Source organism: Trematomus bernacchii, unplaced genomic scaffold, assembly GCF_902827165.1.
Source record: "Trematomus bernacchii unplaced genomic scaffold, fTreBer1.1, whole genome shotgun sequence".
NCBI classification, from domain to species: Eukaryota; Metazoa; Chordata; class Actinopteri; order Perciformes; family Nototheniidae; genus Trematomus; species Trematomus bernacchii.
In genome coordinates, this window is record NW_022987547.1 from 1,236,693 (window position 1) to 1,253,532 (window position 16,840).

At 38.5% G+C, this 16,840-nt stretch overlaps 1 protein-coding gene across 1 annotated transcript in view; it reads right to left on the bottom strand.

Moving 5' to 3' along the window:
• Window positions 1–1,197: 1,197 nt before the first annotated feature.
• trabd2a (TraB domain containing 2A) overlaps window positions 1,198–16,840 on the bottom strand; it is a 55,455-nt gene continuing 39,812 nt past the window's right edge. The window contains exons 5-7 of the mRNA XM_034122677.1: window positions 8,875–8,965; window positions 5,540–5,800; window positions 1,198–2,025 (exon numbers count right to left, since the gene is read on the bottom strand). Of these exons, the coding sequence (XP_033978568.1) occupies window positions 1,818–2,025; window positions 5,540–5,800; window positions 8,875–8,965 (560 nt within the window). The 3' untranslated portion in view covers window positions 1,198–1,817. The remainder of the gene's footprint in view (window positions 2,026–5,539; window positions 5,801–8,874; window positions 8,966–16,840) is intronic.

A 16,840-nucleotide genomic window follows, 5' to 3' on the forward strand; every position in this document is an offset into this window, starting at 1 on the left:
CTGTGTGTGTGTGTGTGTGTGTGTGTGTGTGTTGGGAGTTAGTTAGGGTTCAAATATTTCCTAACCCTAAACTGACTTTTACACCGTTGTAGCTGTTGCATTTAATGAGAAAGATATGTGACTTCATTTGATCCATTGTTAACATGGAAATATTGATTGTAGCCTCTTAATACTGATACACTTGTAATGTTTGTTAATCTAACACCTAACCCTAGCCACACAGCAAACAAAGGGCGCACACACAAAAACGCGATTCAGTATATATATATAACCGATATATCAGACTCCTCCCAGTGGTAATACATCCTCTCACTGACTTCTAACTTTTGTCTGTTGCCAAGCAATATAATCCGATTTTAATCTAGATAAATATTTTATTGTTGTCATGGTAATACTATTACAATCATCTCATGCCTTAAGAAAAATGTTTACGGCCTAAATCACTTTGCTGTATGTTGTCTATCTGTGTAGACAGCTTCATGTATTTAAAACCAGAATTATTATTATAACCATCAAATGCATTGGAAATCATGTTTGAAAACATTTCAAATAATACAATTAAAATAGTTGTTAAAGGAAAAATGGAAAAAAACAACACTTGGAATGTTTCATACAGTATGGTCTAAAGTAAAAACTAAAGTAGTTAAATAAATTAAACAAATGATTTCTAGGTGAATAAAACACACACATAACGTGAATTCTTTCAGCAGACACATACAGCAAAGCAAGAGATAACACTGATACATAAAGTACAATACAATCATATGTCCCTTTCAAAAATGTCATTTCAGTGAGACACATGACACGGGCTATGGTGGTTAGTTCCTGATTCTCTTTTCAAAAATATACTGCATATCTATTTATATATTTATATAAACAACAACAAAACTTTTGATAATTTTCTTTTTTTTTATAATTCTAAAATACATCTATAATATTTAGAAACAATATGTACAATTCCCCCTCTCACATGTTTATGCAACATTAAACAAATTCTTCTAAAATGGAAGAATAAATTAACATCTGGAGAGGAAAACCTCTGTTTGTAAGGCCGGGGGGGGGGTTTAAGAGCTGATCGACTTTGTCTGACACACACTCGCTCATTCACACACACACACACACACACACACACACACACACACACACACACACACACACACACACACACACACACACACACACACACACACACACACACACACACACACACACACACACACACACACACACACACACACACACACACACACACACACACATGGTTCCAGTTGTACTTATTGAAGATATGTGATATTCAGCAATAGTTTCAGGATGGTTCTCCTGTTTCTTCACAGAACAGTCGCGTCAGTGAGATCTCACATTCTGCGAGGTTTGAACTTTGAATAATGAAACATTACGGGAACCGACATGTTGCGTAATGTCAGTGAACGTCCAATAACGCTTCAGGTCTGTCAGCTTTGAAATTCCTCTCCTGTGTACTCACCTCTGCTGTGTAAAATAACCAATAATCCAATGAAAAACATGAGGTTATATGAACTGACATGCTCATCAAGGCCTCAATTTGTAAGAGACATGCTCTAGTGACATGATTTACCTTTCAACACAAACTTTATCTAACCTAACACCCATGGAGTGTACTGTTACCTGACAGCTAGAGTCGATTTCACGTCCTTTCTCCACGCTTTCTTTTTTTGAGTCACCAAGCCCTTATGCCGCCTCCTCTCGGTCAAACGCTGCAGGATCAGACCTCACTTTACATGAGACAACAGTTTATTCTCATGATGGCTGACTATTTTTAAAGCGTCGTATCCAACGCTCTATAAGAGGATCGCAGTCCATATCTGTTGCACCACTGTAAGCAATGTACAGAGGAATGCAAGTGAAGATGGCGAGGATGAGGAGGCGCTCGATGCTGAGGATATGTGATGGTGGTTGTTGTGGCTGTGGGCTCTATGAGACGGCTTCCCTGTGATGTAACCGTTGACGATGCGAACCAGCGGGGGAGGTGGAGACTGGACCATAGGTCTGTAGAGCAAAGACATGAGAGTAGGATAGACACATTAGATTTAAAACAATGTTTATTTATTTTTGAAATTCCCCCTAAATATTTGCTTGATTGCCTTTTAACTTAGCAACATTAGCTCTAACCCTAAACCTAGCCTAGTAAACACACATTTCAAGAAGATTTTAGCTTATTTCAAAAAAGTGATATCCAATTTTGTGTTTTGTCCTTGCTTTCCTCGATGGTTAGAGGTAGGCGGGGCTCAGTTGGAAAAAAAATCTCTACATAAATGCACCCAACAGGATTTAGCAACATTTAGCCAAAGCCAAAGATGCGCTATAACAAAGATGGCGCATTAGAAATGGCACCAATGGTATGAAATTGTGTGTGTAAAATACAATTATCCCCAGACTAATTTCCTTGTCTTTTTTCTTGACCTTGTTGTATTCTGCTCTGTCATTGCTCATCTAAAACCACCACCAAGGAAAATCATGGTGTTATCTTAAAAAAAGGACTCTCTCTACATCCCTATACCATCCACAATTGTAAGCAAAAATAAGCGGACAGCAGGAAAAAAACAAACAATGGAAATATTAATGATGGGGAAAGCTACAAAGGAAAACTTCTCAACAAAGCAATCCACTGTTTCAGCATCGACCAATCAGCAGAGAATGTATCCGAGGCGCGCAGCTCATTGATCTGCTCATGGCAATAAACCAACAGCCAATCAGCCGGCCTGCTTCTACTCTATTTGTCTTCCAATGCCAATATTATACATCCTGCATGTGTCTCTTTATCTGTCCTTTTCTAAACAATTCCGGCAATTAAATCATTTTATTCTCTTGTTTGATGCCCGAGAGTGCAGTGCACGTGTGGTTTTGACTGGGACCAGGCCAGGCTGAACAAACACACACATTATTGAAATTTGCACAGCAGGATAGCCTCCAATATACAAGAAAATGTGATTGCAAGATAGCATTTCCACTTAACTGCACTTACTATAGGCCTCTGTTTAATAGGGGAATACATTTTGACAATGCTCAAAATAAAGATAAATTAGTCTATCGCCATTGCTTCTTGAGTTTGGATGGCTGACTCCAATGTCTTTGGCTGAAGAAATTAAACAGTTGGAGAAGTTAAGACAGTTAAGCGCCAGGCAAAACAAAATGGCTAAATATATTCTGTGTAGGAATCAGTTAAACATGAAAGTGCAAAAAGGCAGTGTGTCGTAACCAGTTACTGCAGAATCAATGAGGCATTTTAGCAAATAAAAAGTGTTGACAAATTCCCTTCAAAAATTCAACTCGAGTGATAGATAGTGTTTATTTTTATTACTTATAGATACTTGTAGTTAATGATGTTTTCTTAGCATTGACTTGTGTTGGCTCGAGTGCTACTGCCTGCAGCTTCAGGCTCTTAATTTTTTTTTAATACGGAACATAAATTCAGACCAAGCAGGGAATACTTAGCTGCTGCCTTTTAAGCCACATTAGTTCATTTAATGTGTAAATTACTGAAGCAGATATTTGAAAGTCAAGGGAAAATATTAGCCTTTTTACAAAGTTACAAAGTGGGTTTATTTTGCTTTGAGGGCCAGAAAAGGTGTACGGAAACCAGGTGTGACACATCGCTCTGTGGCCGACCATCAAATACAACAGAGAACAGTAGCTGCTTCTTTTTTTTGTGGACTCCCTCCAATGGGCTACCTTTTCAGACATTAAAATATACAAAGACGTGCACCGTCTACACTTTGTAACACGTGTACACAAACAGTCTGTTTCCTTTCCGCTCAAAATGCAGGTTCTCAGGAGGAGAGAAAACATTTCTGCAGACATAATGTACACAAACGCTCACAAACGCCCTCTGTTTCTGTGAAGAACAGGCACTGCATGGTCTCTTTACGTCACTAATTTGAAATAGTTTGTACTGTATATGGAAAAATACATGTTCATACAGAGGTAGAAATCACTCAATTCTGAATAGCAGAGACCTGCATGGTCTATTCTTTCTTTCCTGCTGGTTAGCTGCAATTAAGGATAATCATAATTTAGATATCACTGTCATAGTCATACGCTAACCAGGTAAAAATAAAAAGACTGCCACAATGAATTTTTCTTTCCTCACATTTCTTGTGTTTCTTTAACCTGTGGTTCGCTCACAAACTGGGAAAGTAAACCGTAGCACCATGGGAACATTTCAAGAAAAGACAATTTGAAGGTAACTGTATTAACAGAAGAAGTAGAAGTCTGTTGAAAAGCAACAGCATCATATGCAAACATCTCAGTCAGCATTATGTTATAGCCATAGGAAAAAGCTGTATGTTTCACACAAATTAAGATTCTGAGAGGGCTGACTACAGCATGCAAATACATTCTCATTCAGGAGGCAGTAAAAAAAAAAAAACATATAAAAATATGTAATTGGTTTGCTGAGTAATAAAAAGATAAGATTCTCATCTTAACCTTTACCCAGATGATTGTGCAGTAAAATACATTTCTCTCATGGGATAATAAGACAAATAGAGTTCGTTTTTTTATCCAGGCTTTATTTTTCCCTTTTCTACTAATACAAGTCACTCGTGTGGATATTGACCATTATTCCCAAAATGGAAATTCCTCCATGATTAACTTAAGAAGGACCTGGTTCGTTTTTTGTGTGACATTTCCTCCCACGGTCCAAAGATCAGGTGAAGTGGAAACTATAATTGCCCGTAGGTGTGTATGAATGTGGTTGTCTGACTTTAGGTTTTGGCTAGAAACTCTAAAGCCTCTTGCCAATTCATGCTGAAATAGCTTCCAACTATGAGCAGGATAAGTGGGTGTAGAAAACAGATGCCGGGTCAAATTAATCTCTTTGTTCCCTGCCCACATGCACAATCATGCAACATAAAGGTTTGCCCTTACAACAAAATAAATTAAGTTTCAACACAGCAGACCACTCCTTTTAGTCTGAAAGGTGAGCTTGTTTTGGTGTCCGGTGAGTGCCTGCCTGGAGCTACTGTGAGACCAAAACCGGATACTTAGTAGGAATTCCCAGGCGGCTTTTTTCACATCCAAGACACTTATACCAGCTAGGAACTAGTCTGGACTTATACCACAGTGCAGAGGGTGTGTGTGTGTGTGTGTGTGTGTGTGTGTGTGTGTGTGTGTGTGTGTGTGTGTGTGTGTGTGTGTGTGTGTGTGTGTGTGTGTGTGTGTGTGTGTGTGTGTGTGTGTGTGTGTGTGTGTGCGTGTGTGTGTGTGTGCGTGTGTGTGTGTGTACATGTGGTGAAGTGTGTGCAGACTGCATGAAGAGTATGGTGATGTGATATGGTGGCTGTTTGAGCCTGCGGCATCCCACCAGGAAGTGTCGGGTCTATTCTATAGACATGTGGAAAGACTGCATTACACATTTTCAATTTCCCCTCTCTCTTCCCTTTTTTTCGCTCAGCTTTCCTAGTTATATCCTTTTTTTCTTTTGTCCCCACAACAAAGAGACAGACAAGTCATTGATGACAGACGTATATCAGAAACTAGATCCTCTTTTCGCACTTCTTACCTCTCCTCGATGCGAACCCAGAGGTCGTTGAAATGCCGGTGCCGCTGTTTCTTCTGCTTGTTCCTCCGCTTTTTCTTCAGCATTTTCCGCTCCGCTTTCTCCAGCATCTCAAGGCTATCGGCTGGCAGCAGCATGTGGGGCAACAGATCGTCCTCCAAGGAACGCCCCTGATCGTCCTCCTTGTGGGGAAGCTCGTGGAAGAAAGGCTCCAGAAGAGGGGACTCATCGTAGAGGTCTTCTGACTCTGGAGATGATGCTCTCCTAGAGGGCGCACATCACAGGAATATGAGACACATAAGGATTTGCCATATTTGCTTCATCGATAACTCTTGATTTGAATGGTATGAGCTTGTGGAATTATTTCTGTTTTTAATCAATAGAACCAAGACCAGCAGCACCTTCTGCATTTCAAAAATGTGTTTTGTTTGCATGCAAATAACGCAGACAAATGTGAGTCCCAACCATGCTTATTTTCCTCTATTTCTATTTGTATTTAAATGCAGGCTGCTGTCAGTGGGGTGCATGGTAGTTAAGGTTTTCAAATTCTCCGCATGGGCCGAATTGATGCCAAAACATAATTAAGTTTGGTTTTGGAAAGACCAACTCAGGTCCACCAAAAGCCAAAAATCTTCGAGACATCAACTGCCTGTGAGTATTATCCTGAACAAATGGATTTATGGCGAATAAATTGATTATGCTTGTTTTTGTGATTCATTGTGGAATTGTTCTCCTTATTTGTCCTTTGGAATCCACTGTAACTGTTCTGAACCCAGCCCTACTAAAGCTGCTTCTCCATGATGAGATAAGCTACAACATTTTCAGAGCTACAGTATCTCGATAAGTCTGATGATTAAATATTTAAATTAAGATTTCCAGTAGAGTAGGACCTAGTGGACACGCCATTAAACAAGGTTTCAAAATCCATCTTAGAAAGGACAATATAATTAATTAAATAACGTATACGTAAATCTAATAATTAATCAGATTAGATGAAAGGGACATAGTAGAGGAGTTGAGGATACAGTGAACCAACATCCAGTCTCTTAGACAAAATATACAAGATTTTCTGTAAAAAACTAAAACTGACTGTTACAATACGATACATTACATTCCATGTCACTTGTTAGCCGCTTTTATCCAAAGCGACTTACATACATTCAATACTGTGGGCAATCACAGGAGCAATTTGGGGTGAAGTGTCTTGTCCAGGGACACAGCGGAATGTTGACTGCAGTGGGATTCGAAGCAGTGCCCCTGTGATCCGAAGATCAGCACACTAAACACTGAGCCACAACCTCCCTCCGATAGGATGCGATACGATACGATAATACTTTAATGGTCAGATCAAGTCTGAAATTTGACTTGCATCACAGCGGCTCCTGTACTGTACTACTGGAATAGGAAGAATATCATCAAATATGTTGATACAAGGTCTGGTATAATGGTGCAGTTTAGCAGATATATCCATAGATATATTTCCAGACCCAGGTATTGTTTAAAAGATGAATTCCAGAGATGAACCTATGAAAGCAATGTAGTGTGATTGGGTCACACACAGGTTCATCTCAGGCTCATAATCCTACATCAAACGTGTGTGAAAATGTGTGTGTGTGAAAGTAGACTCACTCATCCATTGAGTCACACACACAGAGCACAGATCTGCAGAGATAGCCACCCGCACAGTGTGCTATGCTAGACTGCACTACATGCTTCACAGCAGGAGGTATGAGCCCTGCTTAGCTTGGCCTTTTCAACAACACTTCACTGGTGGCCGGTGGGGATTTTATCAGATTTATCTGTGTAAGGATCTACATAGAGCCCAGTGGAAAAGGAACATCAGCATATTGTTTTTCCTAACACTAAAGTAATCCAAATATTAGATCCCTACAGCTTTCCCTCCGTCTATCAGACTTCCTTTTACAAAAATCTGAAGTTTGTTTATGATAAATGATTGAATACCGCAGTTTATTCTCAAATCATATAACTACTACTTTTGACAATATCTGCCAATCATTTTGCAATGTAAATTAAAGTATATTAAGACAACATTAAATATACTTTTGACCTCTTGCACACAATGAATCGTACACATTTTACTTGAATGTAAGTAAGTATTTGCTTTACACGTTAATCACAGAGTACCATGTTCGGCATCAGCTAATCTCTTGATCAACAGCTTGTCAAATAACAAATAATTTAGAGATAATTGTTAATCATGTACATTTAGTGCTGACATTTCAAAGCCAATGAATGTCTTTTTATAACCTTTTTTTTATAATATGTGATCACCAACTTCAACAAAAAAATGACCCTTTATTATGACGAGGCGAGGAAACAAGGGGCACCGGCAGAATCACTTAACGGATAAGCAGAGTGCAATTTTTCATCATTTGCAGACAACACATTTTCTTACAAGGTCAAAGCAGAGCTTGAACATCTGTTTTGGGTCTACAAATGAACACATACCAACTACAGAGTTGTGCTTGGAAAATGATTTCCCATTTGAAATCCAGTCAGTGAGAAAGTTGAAAGAAATGTATATTCCTGTCAGGGCCATGAGGCAGCGGTTGCCCCGGTGAATGTTGACGGGACCTGAAACCTTACCCCCATTTAAGTGATAAAATATGGGCCTTGGAGTTTGACAGACTTGTGTTTTGAGAAGAAATCATAATGGGCAACAACTATGGCGAAACATAATATTTTCTGCTTGGTTATCTATCTGTCAATTTTGTATTTCTCACTTTCCACGCTATTTTCTTTGTCAGGCTCTTCCGTCTTCTCTTGTTACACAGACATTTCTTACGCTTTTTAAGGAAAATTATTATATAAAACATGCTGGAACAGAAATGGCCCCAAGCATATTACTCATTCATCTTTGTCTTCATGAATTACTCTACTTGACCCATTATGTCTTTCATAATAAATAGTTTTAAAGTTGATTTTCAGATTTTAATGGTTGTGTGGGTAAAATGTAAAGGTATTTTGGATGTTTTAACTGAATCAGGCAGCCCAGCAATTTTCCTTTTCCTGTTTTTAGTCAAACAAAACCTTTTTTTTCTTTTGGTTACAGATTACGCAAACATAACTGTACAATGTCAAGCATTTAAATGATATTTGGCGAGTTTGACTCATAAACAATACAAAGTAAAACGCTGCATGAAAATACAATGATTTTAAAAGGGACATTTGGATTTCTGGAGAATGAATCAAATACATTTTTTAAGTTAAAAGCTTATATTAAATTGGAAGATGTTGTGTCTGTGAGTGTGTGTGTGTGTGTGTGTGAGTGTGTGTGTGTGTGTGTGTGTTTAAGGGCCTTTGGGCAGTAAACGTACCTGTTTATGGGCTGCCCAGCAGGGGTGTGCTCCACCTCGTATCCCTGACGACGAAGCACATCAATGACTGTATTGTTTCCGAGAAAGTGACCTGCGACCAAAAAAAACACAAAAGTGATGACCTCCACTTCTGAAAGCTAATGAGGAACTGCAAGCAAATTGAAACGAGACATTTACTACCCTTCTAACTGCACGGTTTCAGGAGATCACAGGAAAACCCAGTCATGATTTAAATACAGAAACTAGAGGGGCCACTTGGAGCGCAGACCTCTGCCAAGACCAATCTACTCCAACATTTTAATGGTTCTTCCTTGTCCGCTGCTAGACCCTTCCACCAAGTTTCATCACAAATTGGGACACTAGCTTTTCCGTACTGCTGCTGTCAAACAAACAAACCCAAAATATGTCCGACTTTATACGTGTTACATGTGGAGTAGGAGCTGGGAGGCAGTTAGCCTGGTTTAACATAAGCAGCGATTGAATAAAATAGGCTTTAGAGATTGCAATAAACATAATTAAGCTTGTTGAATTAAGCTACGTGTTAACAAGCTAAGCTAGTTGCCTTATGGCTTCAGTACCTTATTAAACAAAAACACATAACAATGAAATAGATCTTTCGATATTCTCGTGTAAATGTTGGTAAAAAGATTGAACAGTTTATTTGTCCTCGGGTCCCTTCAAACTTCTGCTGCCTCCTCAACGCTTCAGTTTATAACTTTAATTTTTCCCCCTACTTTCTTACCCCCCTTAATCGCCTCTAATCACCTTTTTCCTCTGCTTTTCCATTTTCATAGACTCTCCTTTGTTTTCATTTACTTCATCATCCTTCTTCCTCTATGCTTTAACCCCCCTTGTATGTGCCACCTTTCATTCCCCCTCCAATATTCATCTCTCCATTCTCCTCCTCCCTTATCTCTAACTTCCCCCCCTCTTCCTCTCGTTCTCGCTCTGACCCTCTCAGCTACGTGAAGTGGGGGCATTGAGGCTTCAGGTTGCCATGTCAAGAGGTCTCCATTCTTCCCTTCACTCTGACAAGGGGGAGCAGGGGCCCATTGTTTGGGCCTGCTCAGCCGTGGCACCACGGAGATGTGTAAACAAAGAGCCCCGGCACTTTAATCTGGCCCAGAGCCTACGATAGAGAGGTCGGCCTCGATGCACTATGGGTGCCATGATGCTGACCCATCTCTACGACTAATACGTGTTGGCTTAAACTTTGTCCAAGTGGGTAAAAGCTTTAGGGGATGACTAAAGGGGTAGTACTGAAAACTGCAATGTCAACATTTGATCTGTGGATTTGATAACATCTTTCTTTACTTCTAGGTGAATGCAAGTACTTGAAAAATGTCCCATGTGCATAAAGCTTGGTAGACCTTGAAAACATGAAAAAGCCATGCTTAGCTTTTTTTTTTTTATTTCTGAAGTTGTTTTGAAGTCTTTCTTTACAATTTTTAAGGAGTGCTTTTATCTCATTGATGCACCTATCTAAATCATCTAAGAGCTCTCCTGGGAGAAGAACAAAAGAGCCATACATTTGTTTTCTGCTTTTGAGATGAAATCATTATCAATACAGGTGGTCAGTTAAACGAATACCCAGCAGCTCTTAAACTCTCCATGGGAGTTGGAGAGAGGACAGAGGGACAGAGTTTCCCAGCCTGCCCACGTCTAGGAACAACTCAGTGTGATTTATGTGAGTTTACGTCAGAGGATTAAGGTGGGACAAATGGGGCTGTTCGGCACAATGTAGGGCCACAGAAGGGTGGGCGGACTTCAAATCTTCAAAGGCACACACATACAAATACGTATACACACGCAAATTATAGTAGGAGGTAAACCATCAATTCTGACATGTCCCCAAGGGAATTCAATGTGTTTTTTGGGGACTGGGTTTTAAAAGTTGAAGCCCTCCACCCCCAGTGCTATTATATGCTTTAGAATGTAGAAGGTATTTTAAGTTACCATGCGGCAGAAAAAAAATCTTATAAAAAGGTTAAAAAAAAAGTGTGGTAACATCTTATCAACAAATCTGTTTTCTCCCTATAATATTAATCTCTACAACTGGATGGAGTCAACTAATACTTGTCTCACTGTATGGATCAACTGTACAGTTTCACACACTCTAAGGAGAGAACCTATTTTTGGATCACATTTTTTTTAAATTAAGAAAGAATGACTGCAGCAGCCACAAGCATTTCACATAAAAAATGTTTCTGACCAGCAGTCCACCTTGACAAGAGCAAGTTTCATACTTCAAAAAAAAGAAAAACCTGCAGCCTGCTGGTGTGCCAAAGTCATGGAATTGCAAACAGAAACGTAATTCAGACACCTTTGATTAAGTATGATTGATGCCCCGGAAAGAGGCAGAAAGTAAAAACAGAAAATAATGTTAAAAAAGTTCAGCATTTTCCTGAAAATGGGCCTCAAGTATGATGTAGCCTTTGGCCACTAACACGTCTTTGGGGCCTTAATATGCCAGGTGATTTGTGACAACTGCCTCTCTGTTTCTTACTCATACTGCTAATAATTGTTATGAAGCAATACATTAGCCTGTAATTCTGTCAGAAAGAAAAAAGACAGTTTATTGTGTTTGCAAAATTACAAAAATGTCGGAATCTTGTGATATACAAGCCCATGTATTTCCCCCCTTTTTCTTTTGAATTGACCGACAGCTCATAGATACTGTCTCGTCCCATGGAGGTACATCATGTTCTACGCAGAATACTCAATTATCTGAATATCAATCTTGGATCAGTGAAAGAACAATGAATTCCTACTGGCACACAGAGAAACATCAACATCTGATTTACAGAGGACATTCTTAAAGATTAGGTACTCATACAGTGACTCACTGCGGAGACGAAAACTACTTCCATGTTTGCTTTCCTACTTCAAACAAAACATACATGATAATTGTAAAAATGCTGATGATTTGGAACGTACTTGTAAACATTGCAGCACTTTTATGAGCTGTATTAAGTTCTTCCACAGATGTTTTCTCTGCATGGTCCTCTTAAACATGTGGATTCACAATATCGCTATCAGTTTTTCTGGTTATTTGTAGTATGCGGAAAATTGATATACTTATTTTTGTTTTATTCCAGTTGATATGCATGCAGAGTATCGTTTCACTCTCACACTATTGGTCTTAAACAAAACAGTTCTCACTTTTTAACTCTCACTTTAACAAAAAATCTCCACCTTAAGGCTCAATGTTTCACTTCAGTTTTGTCCTATAGGTTTTCTCAATAAGAAATAGACATATCCATTCATGTTTCTACTAGAACCAGGCCCCCGGCTCATGTTAGGACCCAGCCCACAGTTTAAGAAGCACACTTCTGAAGTGACATCTGTGACATCTGACATATATTTCCACAGATTATTTATTTAGGCCAATTTCATACATTTTAAATCTATGAAATGTGCCAAAGTATGTACTTCAATGCACAATATGTAGACTGTATGTGTTTCCAGCAGAGCTGAGAGAGGGGAGATGGTAGAGATAAAGACCAGGAACAGACCTGAAAGCTTTCATTCACAGCAAACTCCATACATGCAGCCACTTTCATACATGGCACCGCTGAGTTGGAGGGTCATAGATTAGCTCATGTCACGCTTATACAAACGTACAGAGTTGTTATTATATTGACTGAACTTTTCTATGAAGTGACAGCTTCTATAACAGTCAGCCATTGGAGGAAACACAATGGCTGAGGGATGGTGAGGCTGGGTGTACAAAGACACAGCGTTCACACCAAAGACCAAAGTTAATGTCCCATATCCAAGATGTTTTTACGTGAAAGCTCCTAAAACACTTGGTTGAAGTCATAGAAGATTAATCGATTCATCTGCCCATGGTATTTGAGATGAATCATCTGGTCTAAAAATATGTCTATCCCTTGTCCTCAAAGGTCCAAGGTGATGTCTTTGAAAAGTCTTTGTTCAGTCCAAACATCATAGAATGTTAGCTTAATATGACATAATAAAGAGAATAACTTAACATATCTGCATTTTTTGCCATTTTAATCTTCAAATCAATGTTCACTTATCCAGTATGTCCATGTTCATTTCCGATTTTAACTTAAATCTCATGAAGACATCAAAGTTTGAAGAATGACTTCCCAATTTGGGAAAAGACACCATCCGAAGAGCATATGAATGCACCATTGGTCTTGGCTTGGTCCACACTACCTGTATGCATTTATAATTGTATTATCGTTTTCTAAATGTGAAAGACCAGTTGAAATAAACTGAGTTGTCAGTTAGAAAACACATTTCTAATACGTTGTCAGCACACCTGTACCCAGTCAGAGGAACATGAGACCACGGAGGTACCCGTCCTTAAAAATACATCCAGTCTCCACAATCAGCAGCTCAAATTATTAGAGCATATGGTAAGCCTTAAGTAGCGTTCCTTTTCCATACACATCAATATTTACATTACAACTTGTAACCAGGGCCCAAGCAGCAGTTCTCATAACATTACAGCATGTTGGATAAACAAACGCTACAGGCAGAACTGAGGCCATTCTGCCTCGTAGAGCTATTGCTAACTGTTTATATACACGTGTTCCCTGCTAGTCAGCTGGCCCCACGGTCCATTATCATTACTACTAAGACCCCAACGAAGCCTTTTTTTGGAGAAAATGACAGTGAGGTGTCAGGTTTTTTTTTTACTCTGCAGAATGTTTTATTAGGTAGCTTCCTGGAAGTAACGTTTATTTCAAATTACATCAAACCGCAAACGTTTGGCTTGAATTTATCATGCAACTGGTTTTAGGCTTTCTATTCTTGCTTAGATATTCGACACTACAGTGGTTTGAGACACATCAATTGTGCATAAATCACACAGGCAGAAACAGGGATGTTAAAAGAGAGAGTTAAAGCTTTTCAAATGATTGTCAAAAGTAAATAATAGGCTGAAGTTTGAGACTTGACGTTTCTAGGACATCGGAAGTACTAAGCAGCCAAATACTTTACTGGAAAATCACTGTTTTGGCTAACCGAGCTGCTGACAGGCAAGTAAAAACTCAGTGTCTTCAACAGTTAAATAGACGCAGCCATCCATACAGTGACAGTCATGTCAAAGACAAATAACAGGAAAATTATTGGGTATCCACTGGCATAAAGACCACACAGTCACCCTGGTGTTTTCCAAACAATGTCAGTTCTATATTAACACACATATCAAATGTCTGGAAAAAACGCATTTGCTTATATAGTGCGTTATCCCTGGTTATATCATATTGTTAAGTGTCTTTGATGGACAGTCTTCCTGTAGTATAGCTAAACCTCATCCATTAGCAGTCAAGTGCAATTTGTTTGAAAAGAACAGGACGCTGTTGGTTTCAAACGAGAGACAATTTGATTAAATACTGTCAAGTAAGTTGAGAGTAATTATATGTGGTAGCATTGAAATGGATTATATCAGTCCTGACTTCATCATTCTTTATTCCTTTGTGGTAAGATATATTTAAATTCCCTTAGCATGCAGTTAAACATATGTCATTTTAAAAACATTTTAAGAGAACCTTGTGGCAGCACAGGAAGAAAAATCAATCCTCTTGGTACCATGAACGTACAAAATGGCAATCCATCATCAATTGTTTCGATATTTCTGTACGGACCAAAGTAGTGAACTCAAGACTGGCGTACAGCAGAGCCACAATGCTGAAAAGACGACAGGAAGACAGGAATGCAGCAGCGAAACACTAAGTGCTTTATGTAAATAGTTCGTAACCGCAATTCAATTACTGGATAAGAGCAGTTCATGTTGTTTTTTTAAGTCAAACTTTGATAATTTAAGTAGCCAACTTGTGGTGTTGAGACCTAAGAGTCTCTTAATGTAAATATAATATTCATCCGAGCAGGCACCAAGATTCTTTACCACTGGATGAGCTACGGAAAAATAGTTTCAAAGATGTATGTTTTCGCCTGGAATACATTTAGTATGATGTTCTTTTCAGCTATACATTGTCATTTGGATCCCAACTCCATGCAGGATAAGGATATTCCTAAAATAATAGCAATGGAGAGAATGTAAGTAGCCAAAAGATATGTTTGGTTAAATGTGTCTGCATACAAGCCCACAAATTCAGTTTGGAAGAGGAACCTCTTGCACTGTCATTGGTTTAAACGAGTCCAAAACCTACATCATATTACATTTGAACTCCAATCTGTTGCATCTTTCAATTTTCCCTCCACTGCACTCTATCTCGTAAAAATAAATGATACATTGTTAAAACAAAAGTACATATGATTCAGCCAAGTAATGTGTGTAGGGATTTAAAAAAAATCATAGATTGACGTAGAACCAGAGTAGTCAAGTTTTAGGTTGAAACAGTCTGAGCCAAACTAAACCTCCGAATGTTGTTTTAATGCTTTTACTGCTCATTCATTAACAATCTGCTGTAAAGGCCTTATTTTAAAAGGTGATGTCATCATTACTTTTTAATCCATTAACATGAATACAGCAGAAACATTTTACTAACGCAAAAATAATGCCAAACCTCGTTTTTGTGTATTTGTTAAGTCTAAAGTAGGGTTGTGATTCGCTATGTTGGCTTTAAAACATAAAGGAGATACTATGTTATCCCTTTTCTTTTCTGTATGATTTATTCAAATGTGTTCAGGCATATCTGTCTTTATTTTTTTTTAATGTGAGTTTGATTGATATTATGTTAGAAATATGATTCAATGCAAGTGATGCTTTGTTTTGTATTTTTTGTTGTTGACCTGAAAAAAACTGAAATATGTTGCGTTGTTTCTTCTTAATTGCCAAAAGAAACATTTGGTAGACATATGCTTTTGCAATCCAAGTCACGAATAATAAGGTGATTTCATAAAAGAGAAAGCATTTTACCATCTGTTATGAATTTAAAGCCATAAAGTTTAAAAAATCCCCATTATGGTTATTGACACCTCTTCAAACCTCCTTAGAATTGGACAGCTTTTCAATTCTAGTTCCTCCAGGATACAGTTCTGAGTGTAAGATACAAGATAGAGATAGTGATGTGTGATAGAGACAGCTGTGATATGGATGTGTGAATATGAAAGAAACAAAACAGCAGGTCGAAGCCACGCACCCACCTCTGTTCCATGGAATAAGCCTTTCTCAAGTCAAGCCAAAGAATGCTAACATGACAACCACCACCAAAACATTTGTCTTTCTATTGCTCTCAGCCATAGTGAGACGCACAGTTCAGAAAAAGGCTGAATTCAATAGGTCACTCCATTATTGTCAAATTGATACCGATCGCTCTTTCGTAAACAGACTGTCGAGATGGTGGGAAGATGATAGACAAGCTGAAGCAAGAAAACAACAGACGTAATGTAGACGAATAACAAGAGATTTCAAGACAGGCAGAAGCGAACATGTCAATAATTGAATTTAACATTGAAATAAACTCAGGAATATAGACAAAGGGAAATGGTAAGCACAACAACACAGGAATGTTAAGTTGTCAGATGCCAGACTGTGATAGCTGAGGATAAGAACATCCTGTAAGGCCTTCAGTGTGGGACTCAAACACTTCTCTATTGAGGTCATGTAGACTGTACCTTGACATGGTGCCTATGTAAAGTCTGCTTTACAAAAAAGGAGTGTAGCTTGGGCTGCTTGAAGTGGTATCTCAATTTGGCATGCAGGTTTTTCAACCATTTGCAAAGCGAAACCAGGGAGATTGGGTGTAGAAAGTACACATCTCCAAAGAAAAAATAAACCAAATCTTCTCACGTCTCAATATCCTTTATCAGAAAACTTTAAACATACAGTTTAGAAGTAAAGAAAATAGCTATTCTGGTAATAAATATGTTAAAATCATTTGATTTAACCATGAACTAAAGTCTAACAGGGTTCCCCAGCCTCAACAAAAAAAACACTGCCAGCAGGAGTTTCGTCATACTGACTGTTTTTGTATTTTCACTCTCTTTAAACCCAGTTTTTGCCTTTTTTGATCACTACGATTTGCCT